The following is a 24,324-nucleotide window of genomic DNA, read 5'->3' as shown; positions in this document are numbered from 1 at the left end:
GGTCAGCCAGCTGCTCCCGGGGTCCTCACCTGAACCCCGCCTGCCAGCAGCCCGCGGAAACGCCTCCGCACGGGGAATGCCCGTTTGTGCAACGACGCCTGGCCGCGCCCCCGCCCCCTGCCCACCCCTGTTCTCCGGCCCCGCGCCCTTCTGCGCCGTCCCAGGACGCACCTTCCGCCGCTCCCCCCGCCCCGGGCGCTCCCCGGCCGGGCTTCCCCCTGCGTCCCGGCCCCGGGGCCCACCCGCGGAGCCCGCGCAGGTGCCCAGAGACTTCCGGGGAGCGGGAAGAGAGGCCGGGGCGGGCCGCGCGGGGAGCTCACTCCCAGGCCGGCGGGTCTCGGGGAGGGGCCACGCGGCTGTCGCTCCTCCCGGGGCAGGTGGCAGGCGGCGTTCGCAGACGCTCTCCCTCCGGCGGAGCGCTCCGCAGTCATGTGGGGGACCTGGGTCGTCCCGTGTCTGGTGAGTCGGCGCCCGCTAGGCGCGGGCTGGCGCCGCGCCTGGGGCGGCGGGCGGGCGGCGGGCCGGCCCCGGTCTGCGCGGCTTCTCCCGGCCCGCGGAGTCAGAGAGCCGCTCCCTCCCGACGCCCCTCCCCGGGGACCGCTGTGCGGGGCGCGGACCGGGCCGGGAGAGGAGGGGGTCTTTGGGAGCCGAGCGGCGTGTCCGGCCGCCCGGCGGCCCCGGGGCGGTGGGTGTCCGCGGCCGGGGGCGGGAAGGGGGTGCACCGAACCCCGCGGGGACCCAGCCCGCGCGCTCCGCGGCCGCCCCGCAGCGCACACTTTGCCCTCGCTCTCAGATCTAGGGAAGAAAGCGGCCCCCGCTCGGTGGGGGAAAACTTGAGGCTTGAGGCCAAACCCTTTCTTTCTCGAAAAAGTTATGCGGGGGCTGACTGCGTCCCTGGAGGCTTGTTTACCTTCTTACCACCACTCAGAAAAAGAAACTTGTTCTTGTTTCCCTTCCGGGAATACTTCTCCTTAAGACTGTAAGTCACGGTCTCAGGTTTGTCTCTTCTCTTCTCCTCCTCTCCTCTTCTCGCTTCTCCCCTCCCCTCCCCTCCCGTCCGGTCCCGTCCTGTCCTCGCCCTTCCTTTTCTTCTTGCAGTCTTCCTCGCTTGCACCCTCTTGGTGGCTTCTGTTCCCAGGACGCGGGGGAATCCGGACCCCGCGGCTGGAGCGGTGGTACCTGCTCCCGGCGCGCACGCCCCCGCGCGCCTGCACTTAACTTGGAAGCCTGGGCCGCAGCCCTCACTTTGGGAGAGTCCCTAGCGCAGGGCTGCCGGCTTGGTGGCCAATCCAAGAGACTCAGGTCATCTGCGGCGAGCCAAAATCCCCGAAAGTCCCAGGATTTTCATTTTATTGGGACTGACCCCAAGTTCCGAGCGCCATGATGGGACGGTGTATCAATGCCACGTCAGGCAGATGTCACAGCAGCCACAGGGTGAAGGAGATGTCTTCTTCACTTCCACTTCACAGATAGCTAAATGGAGGCCAGAAAGCCCCAGTAGATGAGTCAAGGTCATACAGCTACTGTAAGTAGCAGAGCTGGGACTTGGCCAAAGTCCAGGCCAGTTTGTTGGTGGCACCTGGTTTCCAGACTACACCAAAAGTTGAAAGGAAAAAGGCAGTGTCTGGAACCATCTTATGATTGGGGGAGAAAAACAAAACAAAACCTCACTGGTTCTTTTGGAAGTAATGTGCAATATTTGGGTTCCTTTAGAAACTCTTAGAGAAAACTTAATATTCAAAATCGTACTATTTGTATTGCTCTGACCATGCTTTTTTTTCCTGCCGGTAACCACTGCATTATTGCAGTGTTGGTTGCTTTGGAAAATCTCTCTTAGTTCTTGGGACAGCAGTACTAGTAAGTGCAGCAAAATTATCAAAGCCCAGAGGGAGTTACACTTGTTTAACCTAGCATCTTTGCCAGAGAGTGTATTTAAAGCACGAAGGACACTTTGTTTCTCTGAAGCAATGCATACACACGTGTGTATATATTTATTATATACACTTATTATAACATCTATAATAAATATTTGTGTATTATGTTTACATATAACATATGGCCTAGGAGATTAAGAAATTTAAGATTGATTAAATAAAATTTATAAATGCAGACAAATAATTCTGAAAAAATCTGACATAACCCTGTCCCTTAGATAACCACTGTCTATATTTTATAATGTATATTCCATTTTGCCCCTCTAAACATGACTCTTCAGTTTGGTTACACAGAATCTTGCCTTGCATCCGCCACTTGCCCAATAGCACACCTGTATTCTTAAAGAAAGTTCCAGGCTGTCTGTCGTGTCATCTGGTGTGTCTCCCGCAAACACGTGCTTCTGTGCCTTTGCACTTAGCAGTGCTTACTTAGTAGTAGCAAGAAGATTCAAGTGTGGGTGGGATTGCTAATTACATGGAACACAGAAGCGGATTTTGTTTGACCACATGAATGGGCTATGAGTAGATGGAAAGGAGCTGCCTCATTCTCTCTTGTCCTCTTTGTTGCCCTGGTGCCCTTGTCACTGTTGCTGCCTATCCTCTCTTCTCTTTGTGGTTCTCTTCTTCCTGCCCCCGGGGCGGTCCTTTTTCCTCTCCTCTAGTTTCTAGCTGTTGTGTCTATGATGCCTACAAGAAATAAGTTTGAAATCCCCAAGCAATTCACAGATGTCGAAGGAGACTTTGAAAACGAGTCAGGCCTAATATAGACGTTTGTATAAGAAATAGCTGTAGGCATTGCTTCCTTCCTTCCTCTTTCTTCCTTCCTTCCTCTTTCTTCCTTCCTTCCTTCCTTTCTAGCACATGGCTCTGATAGGATTTTATTTGTATCGATGAGGTCTGTGGTGAGGCAGTCAGTTCTACATACTCAATTTCTTCTACATTTCTTAGAACAGTTGTCTTCAAACTACGGTCAAGGGAAAGGAGAGGGCATTTGAAAAGAAACCAGTGTATTTATAAAGAATTCTCTGGAAAATTTTCAATGGAAAAATAAAGAATAGTTTATTTCTAATTTAATCATTTTCCTTAAACCGGAGTCAGAAACGTGAAATGGGTTGTTTTTTTTTCTTAAAATGAGTTTTACTTATATCACAAAAGACTTGAAAAGTTTTTAGAATGAAACAAAAATACGAAATGTAATTTAAAACAATGACAACCTGGAGGGGAAAATGCCAATTTATAAGCAATGGCAAGATGGGGAGGCAGAAATGAAATTGACACACGGAGCCCCGCAGAGCCACTGTGAGACTGTAGGAAGCCTCCTCTTGTCCATCTCTGACATGCAGTTACCACCCCTAGTGGCAAAATTAGAGTTTAATTTAGAAAAAGAGGTTTTATTTCTTGCCCTAAGTTTAGAGGGGGAGGGATGAAAAAGTGAGAGAGAGGCAACGGGCCTCAGGATTTGGATGTAAGACTCTGGGACACCAGGCAAGTAATTTACTTGTAAATAGCTCTTGCAATGGAAAGGAATCCCTCTGAAGGGTTCTAGAATGCTAAAGGAAAACCAGGTGACTCTAATACCACAAGCAGAAAAATAGCCAATGGTTTAAGAGATGTTTAAAAACCTGAATAAGGAAATCCCCCACTTGAAAACCCCTAGTGAGCAAAGTGCCTCTTTGTAAATTCTCTTGGGTCCCAAAAGTCCCTCACTGAGCACATGTTTTGTAATAGGTACTGAAGACTATTACCTTAGGATGAAGAATAATAAAAGGGCACACTTAAATAGTGGATCCAGAAATAAAAAGCAAGTTGAAACCAAATTTAGGACAGTGAATCTCTTTCTTCTCTTTAAAGAGATAGGTAGAGAGAAATGGACTAGATGATGTGAAATAAAAAATGATTGAAAAAAGTAAAGCCCTTCCTTATTTTGTCACTTAAAACAAGCATTTTTGCTTGTTTTGTGGCCTCTTAGTTTTGTCTATACCTGTACGTAATTGCATGTTTGTTCAATGCTGTTTGTAGTCTGCTTTCTGTCACTTCTTTGGGACATAATTTTTATCTTATAATTTTTATTGGATGCATTTACAGGGAGGGTATTTATTCAATGAACTAGAATTTCTATTATTCTTATCATTTATTATTTTATTTCTTTTCTTAGTAATCTATTATTTTATTTTATTTTATTAAGATTTTATTTACTTGAAGGACAGAGCTCACAAGCAGGCAGAGAGAGAGAGGGGGAAGCAGGCTTCCCGCTGAGCAGAGAGCCCGATGTGGGGCTTGATCCCAGGACCCTGGGGTCATGACCTGAGCCAAAGGCAGAGGCCTTAACCCACTGAGTCACCCAGGTGCCTGGTAATCTATTATTTTAAAGAAACCATTTCTAATTGTACAGGAATCTGCCTACATATATCTTATTACAAAAAAAAAAAAAAAAAGCTATTTGTAGAACCATTGTTAGTATCTCAGTCCATAGTTTGTATTCTTTTTGCTATCTAGGTGTTTCTATTCACAAAAGCAGGAAAACAACATTTAATCACCTAGAAAGTCCTTTTCATTTCCTTTTTGCTTTAAAAGGAGAAATAAAGAAACTTTAGCTTCTTTTGTTTTTTTTTTAGAGATTTTATTTATTTATTTGACAGAGAGAGATCACAAGTAGGCACAGAAGCAGGCAGAGGGGGAGAGAGAGGAGGAAGCAGGCTCCCTGCTGAGCAGAGAGCCCAATGCGGGGCTCGATTCCAGGACCTTGAGATCATGACCTGAGCCAAAGGCAGAGGCATAACCCCCTGAGCCACCCAGGCACCCTGCACCTTTAGCTTCTTAAGCAGCTGTATTCCTACCACCAATTATTTCTCTTGAACTCAGTCTTAAACAGGATCAAATAATTGAATCTACTAGCCAACCTCTATTTTCTTTGATATGAGATATCAGTAGTAAAGCTCCAATTAGAAAGGAACTGATCATTGGAGTGAAAGCTCCACCTTCACCAGAAGGAAATGAGCTGGTTCTCCCCTTTGATCTCTGCTCACTTCTTGTTTTGGTATGGACTTCGGTGCAACCAAGCCACTCCCATCGTGGGTGTTTAGAAACAGCAGTCTATGTTGGACCACTGGCCCGAGTTCCACAAAGTGTAAGGATGATAATGAATTTACTGTGGATTTAGGCATTTTGAGCAAGGCCAGCCTTATAAATTAGCAGATCTGACTGCAGCTCCCCAAGCAGATGCCCTCAGCCCAGAGAGGCTGGCAAGCCTACTGGAGGTTTTGTTAAGCTGCAAACTGGGCAGACTAGTGAAGAATAAACTTGGTCATGGAGTCATTAGTGACAGACTGTCCTTTGGTCAAGTCGTGCAAGAGTCCAGATGTACTCACATCTGTGTTCTGGGAGGCCATAAAAATACAAGATGTGAGAAACATTGAAACTTGATTTTGGAGGGCAGAGGTCTTGGAAGAGAGAGAAAATACATACTCAGAGCATTTGCCCCTTGCTGATGACTGAGCTTTGGTTTTTAGCCATCCTCACAAGAGAATCCTTGGCCAAAGTAGACTGTTTTTCGGATGGGTGTCTTAACAGATTTAGGCCTGATTTCAAACACTGAGCAGACACTGCCCTAGACTGTAGGTTTTTTGTTTCATTTTTAGCCTGCATGGTATTGACACATACAGTAAATATATATATATATATATGTAATACTATTTTTAATATTGGTTGCCACCTAAATGTTGGAGGATTTTGGTTTCTCTTGAAAAATGGAAAACCTAGGACCACTGGCCACATGGCCCCCACTTCCCTGCCCTTTGGTCCAGGTGGCTCTCTCCATTTCCACAAAGCTGTCCTCCCCTATTGCCTATGACATGTGAACACCTCATTCCTGTGCTACTTCTTTGGTCCTTCCGGGGCAGTTATGGACTCTAGGCTCTAGTTTAGAACTTGGGGGCCCTCCCATTATCTGTTTCCTCCACCAAAGAGGACTTCTCTTCCTTCAGGCCAATTTTTGGGAAGGTTCATTACTTCTCCATGAGAAGTCAACTTCTGATTTGCAAGTGCGGACCCCAGAGGCTGTTGGTCTGTTAACCTCTTCGGCTTCTCACATGTAAATACAGTGGTCTGGTGCCCTCAGATCTTCCTGGAGCTCGGTTGTCTCCAGTTGTGTTGAGCATCTCCAGAATTGGGAACTTGCTGAAGATCTCAGAGACCCTGATTCCATGTCTGCGGTGGGACCTACACTATTTTTTTTTTTTAATGCATCACCCCATGATTCTGAGGTCTACCACAGTTTTGAAGATTATTTTTCTCACTCTAGCACTAAACTCAAAATCTAATCCCAGGTAGAATTTTCTAGATTCCCACGTTTTCTTTTATGTATTGCTTGATAACTCAGAGGTCTAGCCAGTCCCTTATGCCCACTGCCTAAGCTCTCTCTTTCTCTTCTGGTCTCCCCAGAAACTGGCCTTGAGAAAGAAAGAAGACACTCCAGGCATAAGCTTCTCATGCGTATTTTTACTTACATGTTTTGAAAAAATAAGGAGGAATAGACTCTTCACTCATCTCTTTCATGTAGAAATTTTTTTAAAATTTCTCTGTACTTCAGTGTTTCAATGATGGACCTACTACAGAAGGTCACTACTATTTCCTTATATCTTACACCAATATACAAGAGATGTCTTTCATAGTTGGAAATGGCCTTTTTAGAATTTCTTTCTTCTCATGTGTTCTAAATAACTGAGCGTCCGAACAGCAAGCAAGCAGAGTTACTCAGCTGAGTGTCATTTCTTGGGCCATTAATGTCCTCAGCAGCAGAGGACAGAGCTTGATCTTGAAATAATTCACTGACTCTTCAGGCATCTGTTAGTCATTCTTGCCATTCTTGCATTTTTCATTGCCTCGTATCTTCTTTTTTTTTTTTTTTTTTTTTAACTTGCTGCTTTTAAAAAATTATTTTCCTGTTTGCTTCGAGCTTCACTAAGAACAGGAAAAAAAAAAGTGATTTATTTTTTTTTTTAAACTTCCTTTTCAAATCTTAGCTCATCTCTCAGGGCCATCGATTCTTGTAATCCGAAGGTATTCTCAATTTCTTCCAACAGTTCGCTTAATTCAGGCACTGAGATGTTACTGTATTTGAAACTGTCGTGTGAGATCTCCAGTGGTGTGAGTCCGGGCAATGGGTAGACAGCTCGTCAACTCAGGGTGAGGTACGGGGTGGGAGGCGGTCTTCAATTTCTGGGTCTGGCTTTGCCAGCTTCATTTCTTGTATTGAGTGCCCTGGTTGGCTTTGAAAAATGGTCCATCCGTGATGCAGATAACTAATGAATGCCCAGTTATTCTCTTAATTCCTCATCCACTGATACAAGGGACAAACTCTCCTGTAGGCCCGTCACTGAGTTTCAAAGGGAGTCAGTGCCAAGATTCTAGTCTAGGAAGACTTAGGGTTTCTATTTGTACATTTCGGACCCCCACTCCCGCAAGAGACTGCTGTCCCAGCGGGCGTCGTGGCCATTCTTAGAAACTCAGCACCCCGAGTTTCTAAGTTCCTTCCCTGAGGAAAGGAAGTGTAAACCCCACTTCTTTCCCAGCTGCAGACCAGGGGTGCAAACTGTCTGCCTCTCTCCCATGCCAGCCAGAACCCCAGCCTTGAGGGGCCCTGCTACAGCCTTCTTACACTGAGACTGTCTTCTGGTTCTCAGAGAGTTCCTGCTGGACCCCCTCCCCAATCCAAAATATGCATTTGTTTTGAAGATTTTTTTTTTTTTTAAGATATTTTACTTATTTACTTGACATAGAGAGAGAGAGCACAAGCAGGGGGAGAAGCAGGCAGAAGGAGAGGGAGAAACAGGCTTCCTGCTGAGCAGAGAGCCCAACATGGGGCTTGACCCCAGGACCCTGGGATCATGACCTGAGCGGAAGTCCAACACTTAACCGACTGAGCCAGCCAGGCGCTCCTGAAGGTTCTTTGTATAATTAATACTTGGGCATTTTGTCAACAGTTATCTTTCTGAAAACAAATTGAGTTGTTGGTGCCCCTCAATGGAGTAGAAATAATTAGGAAGCTGATTTACAAACCTAAAACAGAGGCCAGGTCTGGGTCAGAGGTGCCGGCTTTCCCCCGGCCTCTCCTCACTGTGGATTATTGGACAGGTCGTTTCCCATACTCTGTGCTCAGCTTCCTCAACTGTAAAATAAGACAGTAAGAATTCCTCATGCAGAGGCTTCTTGAAACTACCACGAGAAGACATATATTAAGAAATTTTGTTAACAGGCCTGTCATAGGTCCTGGGGGAAAGGGAAAACTGCCCTCCAGGGACTGGAGCTCTCACTTCACATTTTCTTTCTTTCTTTCTTCTTCTTCTTCTTCTTCTTTTTTTTTTTTTTTTTTAAGATTTTATTTACTTGTTTGACAGACAGAGGTCACAAGTAGGCAGAGAGGCAGGCAGAGGGGGGCGGGGAAGCAGGCTCCCCGCTGAGCAGAGAGCGGGATGCAATGCAGGGCTCAATCCCAGGACCCTGGGATCATGACCTGAGCCGAAGGCAGAGGCTTTAACCCACTGAGCCTCCCAGGTGCCCCTCACTTCACATTTTCATGGATGAGTCAGGAGAGAGAGAGGCGCATTTTCTAGATTTGCAGAAAACATGAACTTCCTGTAGATAACGAAAGACCTAAGACAGTCCATTTTCTGAAATCTGTCTTGCCACTGAACAGGTGTCTATGGTCCCCTTGCTCTGACATTCCAGGAGTCCACGAGACTGCGGCATCTAGGGGTAAAGGTTTGCCATATAATCCCGCCATGACTTCCATTGGCAAAAGCCTGATTACTTGTGTGGCTCAGGAGACGGAGATCTTTATTTATCTTCACACCTAGTTGCTAATGATGGTTTTGCTGAGGACGTGAGGCTGTCCCTCATCTTGATCAGGCCGAGTTCCTCTGGGTATAACCCACCAGGACAGCTCTTTCCTGAAAGCCAGCTCTTACCCACATTTCATTCACCACAGTGAGCACACACCCTCTCAGCCTTCCCGGACCACGCTTTCTAACACAGCCCTACCCCACCCTTCAAACTCTCCATGCCCCCCAAGCTTGCTTCATTGCTTTACACAGCACGAATCCCTCCCTGGCAGAGGCCCTGTTTCTCTGGTGATTCATCTCCCTGCATGTGATGCTTCATTTCTCGTGTCCTTGTGACTCAGACGTGAGTTCGGACGTTCACTCCAACCTTACTCTGGATGTTTTGTGAAGGTGTTTTTTGGTTTTGGTTTTGTTTTCTGCCACTGTCGTTTTTTGACGAGTTGACATTTCAGGTGGTAGACTCTGAGTAAAGCAGATCCCCTTCCCAATGCGGGTGGGTTTCATCCAGTCGGTCGATGGCCTAACAGCATAGAGACTGTGGTCCCCTGAGGAAGAGGAAGTTCTGCCTCCAGATCACCTTTGGACTTGAACTGCGATTCTCTGTGACTTTCCAGCCTGGTGGCCTACCGGATCAGATTTGGGACTTGCTTTTGGTCTCTGGAGAACCCTAACATACCTCACTAACATATAAACCCTATGAGAGCAGAGTTTTTAATCTGTTCACTGGGATGTTTCCAGCTACGTGTCTGGCACCTAGTAGGTGCCCAACAAAGTATTCATTCAATTCATTAATATTCCCAGCAGAATAAACAATCTAGGTTTCTCTGACTTTAGGATGATGGAGATATAAAACTTCTTATTCCTCATTTGTTTCCCATTTGGTGATCACGTGACTTAGTTAATTCACATTTTCCAGGGCATTCACTTTATCCATTTTCTGGCCTTTTCAGCTCTTCTGAAAATAAGTTCTCTGAGCAGTCAGATCATTTTGCCCTTTGTGGGTTTCCTGCCTTGTCACAGTCAAAACGCAGTTACTGCCTGGACGGTTTGGTTTAATCTTTGCATATTGCAAACTTGAGTTAATGCAATGATTAAAAAGCAAATACAAGCTCTTTGGAGCAGTGCTGGCCTCATCTTGGGCAGCAGCTCCCACATGCTCTTTGAACCAGCTTTCTTTTTCCTACTTGAAGACAGTTTTTGATGCTGAACTAAGTAAGAAACGTTTCCAGAAATTCAGCTCTGTGACCCGGCCATGATCAGACACGAGCCGAGCTGCGTGCTGGTGTCTGCCCTTTGAGGCCAGTGGTGGTCCTGACTTGCAGTATTCTGCCCCACGCTTCGAATTCCTCAAATCCTGGACGGAATTTGGATGGTGGATCTTGATTCCCACTGAGAAACTTCAAAACGAAAACAAAATGAGGGAGGGCATACATTTGCTTTAGACGGCTTGAGAAAGTTGACATATGTGGAGTTGTCCAGAAATAGCATCCATGTCACGACCCATAAATGTGAAATGTGCTGCTGTCCTGAGCGCTTATCAGCTAAGAGAGGAATTGTGGACCTGCCTGTGATATTGTCTCAGGAATCCTGGATGGAATTAGAATATGAAGGAGGCTAGGGCCCCCCAGGGCCATAGGACACACACACACACACACACACACACACACACACTCACACACAGGATTGGGCATCAACTATCAGTGCTTTTCACTGGTCACTTTTGGCCTGCTCAATCCCTATCAATCGCTTCTGAATTTAAGCTTGTACGGTTTCTTCAATTTCTGGTGAGACACCAGAATCTAAAGAGGAGAGCTCGTGATATCTCCCTGTGAACCCCCCTTCACAGCAGTGGGGGCGGCTAACAGTAGGAAAGAACTGCTTCTACTCAGTCGGGTTGCTTAGGTTCAGTTTTCCATTATCCGTTGCAAACAAGACTCACTGGTCTCTTCCAATTGGGGAGAGATTTTTTTTTTAAAGATTATCCCCAAATGCTTCCATACATCTTGGAGGGCTCATTTTTCTAAAGAATTCCAGTCTATAACTCATGAGATAATTCTGAGACAATATCACTTAGACCAACAGACTTTCACCTTCAGAAGAAAGGAAGCCCAAATAGATTAAAGATTGGTTCTCCACTAAAAGAAGTTCATTTTGGGCATCTGGGTGGCTCTGTGGGTTAAGCCGCTGCCTTCCGCTCAGGTCATGATCTCAGGGTCCAGGGATCGATTTCCGCATCGGGCTCCCTGCTCAGCAGGGAGCCTGCTTCCCTCTCTCTCTCTCTGCCTGCCTCTCTGTCTACTTGTGATCTCTGTCTGTTAAATAAACAAATAAAATCTTTTAAAAAAATAAATAAAAGAAGTTCTTTTTTTTTTTTCCCTGAGCAAAGGTGAAGAAAATCCCATGAGATACATTGTATGGTTGGTGAACCAGACAGGAGTTCATCAAAATTGTTTATTGTGTGGTTATGTATAAAGAGACAAGAAATAGAACATGCTATAAACTAAGAACCAGGCTTGGGAGAAATTATCACTTTTTATCTTCAAGACAGAAAGTGCCATCGTCACCTCCAGGTCAGGCAATGAGGCCACCTGGTTCTATAATTTGCCTAAAGTCAGCGAGCTGACAGTAGAGCTGGAATTCATGCTGCCATCGTTTTGAAATTTCATGGTTTTTTCCTACTTGACTATGTTGTTCCTCACTAGAACTTCATGACGATAACAATAATAGCAATTAATAAATTAATAACGATACCGTTTACTGGACATCTATTTATTATGTGCCAGAAATCACGCTAAGAGCTTTCAGTGCATTGAATGAGCACAACAAACCATGAAGAGGAAATGATTTCCACTTTACAGATAAAACAGTGGAGAGACAGAAAATTTAAGTGACTTTACAAACCACAGCGACAAGGCTGGTAGGTGAGAGCCACGGTTCGCTTTCGAGCCCACAGCCCTGGCTCCCACTATCCATGATGCTGTTTCCAGAGTAGTTTGGACCATCCCTTTTCCAGAGATGTGCAAGTAGAAGGATGGAGCCCCCCTATCCCATGCATTTAGTCTCTGCAGCCTCAGACATAGCCCCTTGGAGCAACTTACACCTGTGGTCCAAGTTGTCTAATTGGGAAGGAAGTCAGTAACTTTCTTCTCATGCTTTTCCTTAACAGGTATTTACCTCCATTGCTGGACCATGGCCTAAAGCTGTCAGTGCTCAAGCAACTGCTGTCAACTCCAAGGCATTGAGATTTCGTAAGAACATTACCATAAGGGAGACCTGGTGCTGGGAAGATCAGCATGGTGAGAAGAGAGTCTGCTGTCAGCCATGTCCTGCCGGTATGTTCCACCCAACAGCCCACAATTAGCTTGACAATCAGGATGAGGAGGAGCAAACAGTGATAATGGAGAGAACGGTTCACAGTGCTTGCTTCTCCCGCATTGTAGCATTACTGGGAAGAAAAAACCACCAGGAAATTACTTTCTGGAGACTACCTGAGTTCAGCTTTACCCTGCTTGTTGGGGAGAGGAGGAAATGGAATTTGCAAATGACATGTGCCCCTGAAGGGAGAGAATTTCTCTCTTAAACTCCATTTTTGAGGAGGGGAAAAAAAAAAAGACTCCTTTGTGCGTATTAAAGCTTATTGGACGCTCTGAAAGCAAGGGACCTCCCCCACCTTGAGAGCCGTGTCTAGCCATTCCCTCCCATCAGAAGGTCTCTGAAGCCTGCAAAATACATTTGCATTTTTGCAGCTGAAACTAGATGAGCTAGAAAAGCAATGGACAGAACCCAGCAAATTTTTAACACCACAGTTTTGAAATGCAAACCCATTTCAGATCGGAAATACTTCAAACACTAGCCGATTAGAAGCTTTGCAAAATGCAATGGCGCAAACCTTTTTTTCAACGTGGAGTAGAGCTGACTACCGTCTCCTATAGAGATGGTTCCCTTGTTGTGAAGTACGAGAGGAAGACGAAAGGAAGGAGCACGTGGGTCGCTGTGGATGAACAGAGCCGGGAGGGACTGTCCGTAATAGGTTTGGTGGTGAGCATGGCAGGCTTCTAGCATTCCCACAGCTGAACAGGCTTAGACCCTGTTTATAAAGATTCTACCAGTCTCCTTTGGCCTCCTGTCCAGCTTTTAATAACCCTCATGGAAAATCTCCCTATAATCCAACCCATTTATACTTAAGCCTATTTGCATTTACTTTCTCCAAAAGGGAATAGACAATGGCTTTCTGGCCTTCTAATGTCTTGCCAAGCATCATCTATCTGCCCTAGGACTTGAGGTCCTTTGTCCTATTTTTAAAACCTTAAAATGCAAATTCAAACAAAGATAATATGCTTTGCCCTTCAGACGGTCAAGGAGTTTTGTCTGTTTGCTTTTCTTCTGTTTTGCTTTGTTTTATTTTCCCCAGAAGAAGTGCTTTCAACCCTGGGGGGTCTGCTTTTGAAACTATAATTGGAAGGTAAATTGTTACAGTCTTTTAAGAAAGAAATTCCGATATGTGGGTTGGAAACTTGGAAATGTTCATGCCTCCTGAAGTAGTAATAAATTGACGGGGAGAATGTCTTTAAAAATAGTCAAAGGAAAATACTGTATGCGTGATGTTCCATTGTGACACTCAGTGATGGGGGATAGGTTAAGCACATTTTGGAGTGTTCAAAAGTTGAATATCTCCATCGGTTATGTCACATTTTCTCATATATTTCTGACATAAGTCTCAATGTAGAAATTCCCTGAAGGATTTTTTTTTTTTTTTAAAGAAAGAAGGAGAGCAGGTGGTGGGAGAGAGAGAATCTCAAGCAGGCTCCACGCCCAGCAGGGAGCCCACAACAGGGCTCCATCTTACAACCCTGAGATCATGACCTGAGCCCAAACCAAGTGTCACATGCTTAATCGCCTGAGCCACCCCAGGTGCCCCCTGCAAGGGATTTCTTTTTCTTTTCTTTTCTTTTTTTTTTTTTTTAAGATTTTATTTATTTATTTGACAGCCAGAGATCACAAGTAGGCAGAGAGGCAGGCAGACAGAGAGAGGGAACTCGTGATTTTGGCTCAAGTCAGGATCTTGGGATCGAGTCCTGCCTTGGGCTCTGTGCTCAGCAGGGAGTCTGCTTGAGACTCTCTCTCTCTCCTTCTCTTCCCCTGCCCTGCTCACTCTTTCTTTAATAATAATTTTTTTAAAAAGGAATTAAAAAGCAAAAGAAAATAACCATATATTTTGATAAATACTTGATACATTGACGTTGCACACTTGGGAGGAGAGAAAACCCTGTTTACTCTCATTTCATAGACATTGTGCTAGACTTTGTTCTGCAAAGTAATTCATTAAGGGGGCCAGTTCGTTTAGAAACCAGTATAATACCACTGGCTAGCCAACAAAATTGTACTTTGTTTTTATTATTTATTTATTTATTTATTTATATATTTAAAGATCTTATTTATTTATTTGACAGAGAGAAATCACAAGTAGACGGAGAGGCAGGCAGAGAGAGAGAGAGGGAAGCAGGCTCCCCGCTGAGCAGAGATCCTGATGTGGGACTCGATCCCAGGACCCTGAGATCATGACCCCAGCCGAAGGCAGCAGCTTAACCCACTGAGCCACCCAGGCGCCCCCAAAATTGTACTTTGGCTCGGTGTCCTTAAACACTGCTATAATGTTACACAGCCCCCATGCTCAATGATGTTCGGTATTTGAATTTGGTTCTGGGTTTTCACAACTTACTTTGTGCTTTTGACACACTATCACCTTTGCTGACTACAGTATCACATCTGTTTCAGTTTCATCACTTGCTTATGTCATATTTTGTTTTCTCGGAAAGAATGCAACGAGGTTGTTAAGAAAGTCATGTACCCAGGAGAGAGCGTAAATTGTTTTTGCCCATGCTCACACGTGCAGGTCAATTCTTTTCAATTACACCATAAATAATGAGAGCCACGAGACTGGCTTTCCTCTTTGATTTCCCTTCATATCTTCTGTCTCTTTCTTCTTCGTCCTCTCTCGCCTTGCCCTAATCCAGTTTCCCCAAGGCACTTACCACTGTTTGACATCATACACTGATCTGGGCATGACCTGCTTCTTCCCCAGCAACTTGAAGCCCTTGCAGACCTAGGCTTTGTCTTCCTTCCTATAGGATCTCTGTGCCCTAGAAAATGCCTGACACACACTAGACATTTAATAAACCCTTTCTAAATCAATGAATTTTCAGTAGAAAGCATTGTTGCCTACAGCTTACGAACACCAATCCAGTGCCTCGCTTTATTTAATTAGTGAAGTGAATGTGAATATTATTTACAATCGTGTGGATTACAATAAACCATCTGATGATAAAAGTTGGCATTTATGTTCACACCTTCCCATCAAAACATGCTCTGTCCCTTAAAAGCAAAGGAATAGAAAGAGGAATGAATACAAACCCTTGCCTCCTTGCAAACCAAGTTGCTAGACGCATTTTTACCAACACATTTGGTCGTTCTAACCCTTTAAAAGATATGTATTCCTATTGCTAATCATCCGATGTCTGTAGTCATATTCTTTGAGTCACTCTCTGAGCTTTTGTCTTGGAAGACTTTCTGTCTGGCGACATGACTTCTACACCAGCCTTCTCTCCCACTTTATTTCTTTATCATTAGTCTGACTGTCCTGACTCCCGTTTCTTTGCCATCCCCACGTATCTCCCATGCTGTTGCCTGTCGCTTGTGTTCCTCGTGTTCCAACGCTTGCCGTGTTTTTTTCTGGGGCAGGCACACGGAAGGAGGGTGACTGCAAATCTGTGGGGGGCGAGTCAAAATGTGTGCCCTGCCAGGACGGGGAGGAGTACATGGAAGAGAAGCATTTTTTGGATAAATGCAGAAGATGTCGAATTTGTGATGGAGAGCATGGTAAGCATCTTAAAAATCGATCTAAAATACTGGTGTGGTACTCCAAATAGAGCCATTTATAATACAGTCTGAAATGGGACAACTTTCTCGGCTACTCTGGGCTGGGTTGGCATGGAGGAAGGGAAAGGATGGAGCTGGCTGGAGCGAAGCAGGATAGGGAACCGCGTTCATCACCAGTCTAGACATTTCTGGGTCAAATCTAGGCATTTCTCCCAAGATGACTGAATATGAACCTGGTGAATAGGGTTCATCAGCTGTAATCAAAATTGGCGGAGATTTTTTTTTTCCCACCATGATCGGTGCCCTTGTTATAGCCAGCAAGAGCTCAGAAGCCTTCTGATACAAGGACAGAGCAATCCAAGTGGTAGGTGGGGTGCTTCCCCTCCCCCTGCTTTGGAGGTTGGTTTTCTCCTGATCATTCCAACTGGGGGCCTGAATTTTTATGCAGGTCCTCTATTGTGAGAGCCCAGATTCAAATGTAACAGAAACACTCCCAGTGTCATGTGATATCAAGAAATGTCTGGACATGAAATTTTCTTTCTGCTCTGACTGACTAGGTCCAGAGTAGGGTCTGATATTCTGCATTTTTTTTTTTTTAAGATTTTGTTCATTTATTTGAGAGAGAGCGCAGGCATGAGTTGGGGGAGTGAAGAGGGAGAAAGAAAAGATACTCCCCACTGAGCAGGAAGGCCAGTGCAGGGCTTGATTCCAGAGCCCTAAGATCATGATCCCAGCCGATGTCAGATGCTTCAACAAGGTGCCACTGATATTCTGCATTTCTAATAGGCTTCCGACTGAGGCTAAGGCTGCTGGCCCACCAGCCATGCCCTAAGCAGCCAGGCTCTAGAGGAACAGGGGAACTCTTTAAGCAGAAGTGGGGTTGTGTTGGCTGCTGGACTGTCTGTCCACTTAAAACTCTGCTGGGATCTCTGATTTGGCATGTGAAGGCTCCCCGCATTGCAAAAAGTGTGCTGATGGAAGCAGGAGATCTCAAAACCTCAGGCAGCCCCTGCTCACGAGCTGCGAGAATTAATAGTCTGCAAACTGGTTTTCTAGGGCTGGAAGTGGAGAGAAACTGTACCCGGAGCCAGAACACCAAGTGCAGATGTAAACCAAACTTTTTTTGTAACATCTCTGGATGCGAACATTGTACCCCATGCACTACGTAAGTTTTCATCTTTCTTTGATCACGGTGCTAGATACACCTGGACAGACCACGTCTTCCCAGGGGGAAGCAACGCTGGTCGAGAGTCCAGAATTTGGGTTCTAGTCTTACTTTGCCTCTGAGCTGCTAGATAACTAGACGTCCAGTCTCCAAATGTTTATCGAACACCTCCTATGTGCTTGAAACTGCGTGCTGCTGAAGTTACAAGCAAGCCCCATTCCTGGCATCAAGGGTCCCAGGCGAGAGGCAGAGAGAGAGTCAAGAAAAGCAATGGTTATGGGGACAAGAACCAGAAAAGACATGTGTCAGGCTGTTACGAGTTCTACAGAGAACCTTCCAGCCCTGCCCAACGGGGTGGGTGAAGGTAGGACACATGGTGGGAGTCTTGAGACAGGAAAGAAAGAACATTCCCAGGTATGCCAACATGGACAGGACATTTCAGGTAGCAGAGGAGCATCTGCGGAAAGACAGATGGCCACTCCAGAGAGCAGAGTACCCGGCTGGAGGGTAGCAAGAAGCACCCAGGGCCAGACCACGAAGGGCCATGCCTGTTACACAGAAGAGCTTGGTTTGGACTCAAAGTTAGAAAACCTGATGGTACATCTCACTTTTCTTCTGATTAGTTGGGTGATTTTGAGCAGGTCACTGAACCTCTCTCTCTGAGCATCCGATCCCTCCGTCAGGGGAAGCAAATGGTATTCACTTCTCATTTCTGTGAAGCATGGACTAGGTGGTGTGTGCTGGAATGTAGCTTTTGCTCTGTAAGATATTGTGTGGTACCAATATAAACATTTAGGATTATAGTCCCGTGCCTCTCCTTAAACTTGTATTTTGCCTCGGGAAATGTTTAGGAGTTCACCTAGTTGACTTGAGAAGTAGGGACATGACAGGTTATGTCTTCTATTGACTAGAAATTTAAAATTACCTGCAGTTCACCTAGTCTTTCCCTTCTAGCCCTCCCATGGCTGAGAGTGCCTCGTGATGACGGCAGAAGTGGGGACTGCAGGGGAGGGACGGATGCACTTAAATAATAATGCTTTGGCCCAGCAACAGCATGGGTTTGAACTATGTCGGTCCACTTATATGCAATTTCTTTCCACCTATAAGTACAGTACAGCACTGTAAATGTATTTTCTCTTCCTTAGGATTTTATTGTTTTTATTTATTTTTTTTTTTTTAAAGAGAGAGAGCATGAGCAGGGTGGGAAGGTAAGGGCAGAATGAGAGGGAGAGAGACTCCCAAGCAGGGAGCACGGAGCCTAGCATAGGACTCGATCTTCCTGAGATCGTGACCTAAGCCAAAATCAAGGGTCAGATGCTTCTCTGACTGAGCCACCCAGGTGCCTCTTCCTCGCAATTTTTAAGTAACATTTTCTTTTCTCTAGCTTACTTCATTGAAAGAATACAGTCGAGAATGCATGTAATATACGAAATGTGTTAATCGATTGTTTATGTTATCAGTCAGTCTTCTGATCAACAGCAGGCTGTTAGTAGTTAAGTTTTGAGGGAGTAAAAACTTATACGAGGATATTCAGCTATGCATTGGGGGCATGAGTACCCCAACCCCCATGAGTCAAGAGTCAACTGTAATAGTAGTTCTAAATACCTCATAATCTCAATTCAATTTTCTTCTCGCCATAACCCTCCTTGGTATTGTAATGTAATCTCCCTGTTATTGAGGAGAAAACAGGATCAGTAGTTAAGCGACTCACCCAAGGGCACGGAGTTAAGGAATGGGCTGAACCAGGCTGTCATTCAGTCTGGCAATCTGACCGTCTGAAGGAAATCCCAAGGATTTTCCTCTCAAGGGTCCTGATCACCACTTGTTGGTGAGAGGCCAAACTTCTGAGGGCTGACTGGGTAGGCTTTTTAGGCAGCATCACAGGCAAGGGCTGTTGTCCGGTCATTTTATTGTTCAATGGGACTGTTTTGAAATAGCAGTTTATGATTTTAAGACCACAATTTACTACCAATTTTAAATCTTTGTCTATTTCATCCTTTCTCCTCTTTGTCAATATTTGATTACTTTCCTTTAACTCTTGGTATTTTTTTGTTAAGATTTTATTTATTTAATTGAGAGAGAGAAAGCACAAGCAGGGGAAGGGGCTCAAGGAGAGGGAGAAGCAGGCTTTCTGCCGAGCGCAGAGCCCAGTGTGGGACTCAATCCCAGGACCCCAGGATCATGACCAGAACTGAAGGCAGACGCTTAACTGACTAAGCCACCCAGGTGCCCCAACTCTTGGTATTTTAAAGTATAGTTACTCTTTAGGATATTTTTCATCCAACATCCTAATTATGTTATGAATTTGTACCGGCTTTAGATGCTAATTTGTCAGTATTTGAGGGATGGTGTCTGCTAGAGATGCAAAGATGAATAAAATGGCCCTAGATTTAGAGTGTGTCATTGCAGATGATCAAGGAGTCAGTCTGTCCGGCTTTTTAAATTTCTTCTGTGTTTTCTTAAAGACTTTATTTATTTTGTGAGACACACACACACACATACACACACACACATACACACGCATCCAAGTGGTGGGGGAAGGGGCGCAGGCAGAGAGAGAGAGAGAGAGAATCTCAAGCAGACTCCACGCTGAGCACGGGAGCCGTATGTGGGGCTCAATCCCACGTCCCTGAGGTCACGACCTAAGCCGAAATCAAGAGTTGAACGCTTAAGCGACTAAGTCACCCAGATGCCCCTGTTAGTTTTTGTTTTCTTTTCTTTCTTTTTTTTTTTCTTTTAGGTGTGAACATGGAGTCCTTGAGAATTGCACACCAACCAGCAACACCAAATGTAAAGAAGGTTATTATTCCTTTTTTATGATTACATTCTCCTTTCTCTCATCCCTACTGTAAAATATGAAGAAAAGCCAATCCCTTTCGATTCTTTGAGAGTACTCTGTTTAATCTTAAAGAGGACTTATTTTCACATTCAATGTTCTGTTTCTACCCACAGGAGCCAGCTCCAGCTTTCTGTGGTTTTGTGTCCTAATCCCGATTCTAATCGTTGCGCTAATATGTTGGTGTAAGTTCTTACTTTGTTCAAACAACTGCAGATCGAAATAACTTGGGAAGTAGTGATGCACAAGAATTCCCCTCTGTCTCCTCCCCATAAGAAAGCTCATCCCAGGGAGGTGGCCCTGTGATATTGCTAAATTCCCGCCACTAAATGAACCCCGGAGAGCTGATAAGAACAAGACGATATCATCCCTTGGCTACTGTTTTTGAGCAATCATTCTGGAGCTCAGAATGGATATTCCCATTCTCCGTATGAACAAGGGTAGGTTTTCACTCCGGCAGCAGCGGAGCCAGTCAGGGATCCGAAGGAATCCTTGCCGGCTCGTAGAGATGGCCCCATAGAGAGCACGAGAAGCAAGGATCTTCCTGGAAAAGACTGCTGGGAACACTTGCTGAATTTGCCTTCTCTGTACCTCCTCGCCCTTGTTCAGTCAGACTCCATGGTTTTTGCCTTTTTACTGTTATTTCTCCACCTTAACTTCAAATACTGTGGCAATAGGGCTTATGCTAGGGTTACTTAGGAAAGTCAACAGGTGAGCCTAAATGGAGCATAACCATGATGAAAAATCCCCAGAAATCACTCCAAAAACACAGAGGGGTGTCAAGTCTTAGTAACTCGGAAGCTTCCAATTTTCCTTCTCTGTTGCAACCCATCACTGTTTCTGAAGACCAAGTGAGGATACTGTAGGGATTTGTGGGTGTATGCCCTTGAATTTCTGAACTTTCAGTGCCAACTTTCCATATCCTGGGGCTTCTGAGTCCGGCTGCGGGCACACCCTCCACCCACTGCCCCCAGTTCTATTCTGGTGACAGGGAGTAGTGGTGACCATAGGGTAAGACAAAAGCCAGCTTCAGGCTAGGCCAGCGTGTGACCATTGGATGGCTCACTTACAATGGGACATATCTCTAGAAGATTTGACCTCGTGGGGTGGGATTTCAGGACAAGGCTGCTTCTTGGGGTGTTGGTCACTTGAAGTTTTCACTGAGTTTCTCCTTCCTTCTCCCACTTCTCTTCGTGTGAGAGTTTGTTCTCCCAGGCTTGCTGTGAGGCTGAGACTGAAGTCTGACAGAAATGTCTTTGATTTTCCAGGGTGGTTGAGAAGGCACCGGAATAAAAAGACTGAAGACCCGGAATCCAAACCCTCAACTACTGTAGGTATCGAAACAAACATCTGCTTTCTTAAGAAAATGGAGAAAGTAGTAATTCGGTTTTTTATTTGCTCCTTGCTTTAAGACCTACATTTCGTGTGAGTGCATGTGCACGGGTTAGAGGGGCGACAAGAATGGACGAAGATTTGGCGTCCCGTTTATAGGAACACGAACAGCCTGAGAATTAATTAACAAAGAGTATGAGAGAGCTAAGTAAATGTTCTTTAATTTCTGGCAAGGCTGGAATTTTGCAGAATAAAAAACTGAATAGGAAAAGCATCCTTAATCACGTCACTTAGCTAATTTTATACATCAAGCTACTGATTGTACTTCCTTCAGTTTTAAGGGAGAATTTGACAATTACATTTAGAAGGTCACAAATATATTTTTATTTATCTTGCTCCTTCCCTCTATTTTTTGGTCTCCCCCCAGGAAATGATGCCAATAAATTGCGCAGGTAAGTCTACTATCATTGTATTTCCCAGGGATGGCTTCCTTGGGAGTTAACAGACCAATTTCAGAATAAAATAATGTTGCTAATTTCAGTGACACGTGGGGTCTTGCTGTTCTTTGAGCTTCTAGCTCACTCTGCTCACTGTCAAGGGTGTATCAGACTGTGTTTGAATGTATAACTAATACTCCTCATTAAGAATAAATCAGGTAGCAATGAAACACTATAGTCTGAGGCTTAAGAGAATTTTCCTTCACAAACAGATATATTGTAGAACTCCCCTGCTTAAATTGATTTCCCTAAACCAAATAAACTCATCTGTAGACTTGGTTATTACTGGTATATTCCTGGCCCCGGTATTTTCCACGATTCTCTACAGTTCTGCTTCTCTTTTCCTGAGAGTCAGAGAGAAGATCATAAAGTCTTTGCCTGCCTTTTAGGTTTGTGGGTCATGGAGCATCAGATCCATGAAGAACATTGGAGGTGATCTTTTCCAACCCTCTTATTTTATAGACGAGAAAAGAAGATAGAGCTATGTCATAGATCTTGCCCATGTCATGGAGCAAATTACTGGTGACCTAGGAGGGGTTAGGGTTAGAACTTGATGGGGGGGGGGGCAGTTTCTGTTTTCATTTTCCCCGACCAGTCTTTCAATCTCTAGGACTTAACCAGTATTCTTACTACTATTAGAAAAGAAATAAACATAGTTTTCAGAATTAGAATTTCATTTAGAAAAACAAATCTTCAGAGACCGCCTTCTATTTTTCAGACGTTGACCTGAATACATATATAAGTATTATTGCTGAACAAATGAGAATAACTGAAGTCAGAGAATTTGTTCGGAAGAATGGGATCAACGAAGCCAAGATAGATGAGATTAAGAATGATCACCTCCAAGACACAGCAGAACAAAAAGTCCAACTGCTGCGTCATTGGTACCAACTCCACGGGAGGAAAGATGCTTATTACAGTTTACTTAGAGGCCTCAGAAAAGCCCATCTTTGTGAACTAGCAGAGAGAATTCAAGAAATGATCCAGGAGGATAGTACTAGCTAACTTGAAAATGGAAACTTCAAACTATGAAAAGAAAAGATAAACCTTGGCCAAAAGCAAAAAGAATGTAGTATAACTCAGCCCTGAGCAGATACAAGTCGATAGAAAGAAAAATTAGCCATTCTGATTGGTGTGAGGTGATATCTCATTGTGGTTTTGATTTGTATTTCCCTGATGCCGAGTGATATGGAGCACTTTTTCATGTGGACATTGGGGAGGGTATGTGCTTTGGTGAGTGCTGTGAAGTGTGTAAACCTGGTAATTCACAGACCTGTACCCCTGGGGATAAAAATATATGTTTATAAAAAATAAAAAATTAAAAAAAAAAGAAAGAAAGAAAAATTAGGGTTTTAGCAGCTGTGGACTGTGAACATTGCTTGGCTTTTTATAGCGTGTGTGTTTCATTTGTTAGATTTGTAGAGCTAGTATGTTAGCAGGTTCTGAGGGTCTCAGGATTCTGACCTCAAGGATGTTGGGAAGACAGAAATGGTTCAAAGTAAATTCAGTGTCACATGAAGTGTACAAGTTGTGTGCAAAGGACAGAAGATGAGGAACACACTCTAGTATCTAAGGGAAGGGTGTGGGTATGACCGGCATCGGTGTGTGTGAGTACAAATGTCTGCCGGCAGATTGACTCCATTCCACGAATCAACAGGAGCTGTGACTTTTGGTTGCCATGTCTCAATCATTGGAAAGCCCACTTGGTTTCTGCATTAGCTCTCCGGCTCCACGACCGACTCTAGAGGCGGTACTACTTTCGTGAATTTTGCAACTCCAGAGGAGAGAATCTGAGACAAGTTTGCATGCACCTCTGAATAAAGAATTTGATAAGGGTCTATCTCAAAGATCTTTGCACAGATAATTGGCATTTCGGTGTGAAAACTTTCCGTTTTGAATTCACTCACGAAATGCAGACCTGACTTCTAATGCTTGAATATTTTCTACTTGAATGCCGTTTTACTGGATTGAGATAATCTACTTTTTTCTCAGGTGTCTGGACATTTTCATCAGGGAAGTACTCCTGGGGTGTTGTTGCCTCTCTGTTTTCTCTCTGATATGTATCTTGACTGTACAGCCTCACAGCACCCAAAAGTGCTGCATGAGAAACACTTCATGATCCCCTAAAACCATGGCTGCACGTAGAAACTGCTAGCCTGCTTTGGGGAGACTTAACCGCTCTTCCAGAAGGTAGCTCTGTGATGTTATCAGGAACCCACAAACCCACCAAAGTCTTATTTTGTCCTGTTCCTCACAAAGTGCTCAGTTACTCCCCTTGTGTCCTCTGAGGAGAGAAATGCCATTCGTACACAGCAAGGGGGAAATCGTCTTCAGGTTTTAGGGTTGTCTCTTGGGGTTCCCGGTCGCTTCTGGGGCAAACAAACCCCTCTCCCCACTGCTCCTTCCTCACTTTTTCATTTAAACACTTCCAGAAGTTTGCATTAAATATGGAGCTTAATAAATACTATTTATATTTATATGGATGGAAACGGACGCTTGCTCCAAACTGACACAGGCATTTAGAACTACCTAAAGAACTTCTGTGGTTGGAAGATATTTTTTTCCTTATGTTTGGAAATACAAAATATTTAATTAAAATCACGTTTCAGACATTTATGATTATGTCTTTTCTGGTGGGGCCTTGCTTTTTGTTTTTGTTTCCCTGTTCTCTAATGACAGCTTAATGTAAACTGTTTATGAATCTCGAATTCTCTCTTGGGTCTCTCAGAAAGTACCTCCTTTGTAAAGTCCTCTCAGTAGTTACATAATTCTCTCCATGGGCTATTCTGGCCAAGAACACCTCTCCCAAATAGCACATAATTATTCGCTGTGGCAGGATACATTC

General features: G+C 44.6%; 1 protein-coding gene across 1 annotated transcript; it reads left to right on the top strand.

Annotated features, from left to right (window-relative positions):
* The first annotated feature begins 146 nt into the window (after positions 1 to 146).
* Positions 147 to 23,319, top strand: FAS (Fas cell surface death receptor). The gene is made up of 9 exons (XM_059172474.1): positions 147 to 459; positions 11,940 to 12,105; positions 15,512 to 15,649; positions 16,706 to 16,814; positions 19,555 to 19,613; positions 19,767 to 19,835; positions 20,919 to 20,980; positions 21,410 to 21,434; positions 22,198 to 23,319. Exons 1-9 carry the CDS (start codon positions 430 to 432, stop codon positions 22,482 to 22,484), a joined length of 945 nt encoding a protein of 314 aa, XP_059028457.1. The 5' UTR covers positions 147 to 429; the 3' UTR covers positions 22,485 to 23,319.
* Positions 23,320 to 24,324: the final 1,005 nt, after the last annotated feature.

The sequence above is a fragment of the Mustela lutreola genome, chromosome 4, assembly GCF_030435805.1.
Source record: "Mustela lutreola isolate mMusLut2 chromosome 4, mMusLut2.pri, whole genome shotgun sequence".
Taxonomy (NCBI): Eukaryota; Metazoa; Chordata; class Mammalia; order Carnivora; family Mustelidae; genus Mustela; species Mustela lutreola.
Note: the sequence above shows the minus strand (reverse complement) of the source record. Positions and strands in the feature narration are given on the sequence as shown.

What these genes read in the sequence shown, in the direction of transcription:
- FAS (XM_059172474.1), top strand. Translation starts at nt 430, where the DNA reads ATGTGGGGGACCTGGGTCGTCCCGTGTCTG. An exon ending in AATTTGTGATGGAGAGCATG is followed by an intron (nt 15,650 to 16,705) that starts GTAAGCATCTTA and finishes CTGGTTTTCTAG; the next exon opens with GGCTGGAAGTGGAGAGAAAC. An exon ending in CAACACCAAATGTAAAGAAG is followed by an intron (nt 19,614 to 19,766) that starts GTTATTATTCCT and finishes TTCTACCCACAG; the next exon opens with GAGCCAGCTCCAGCTTTCTG.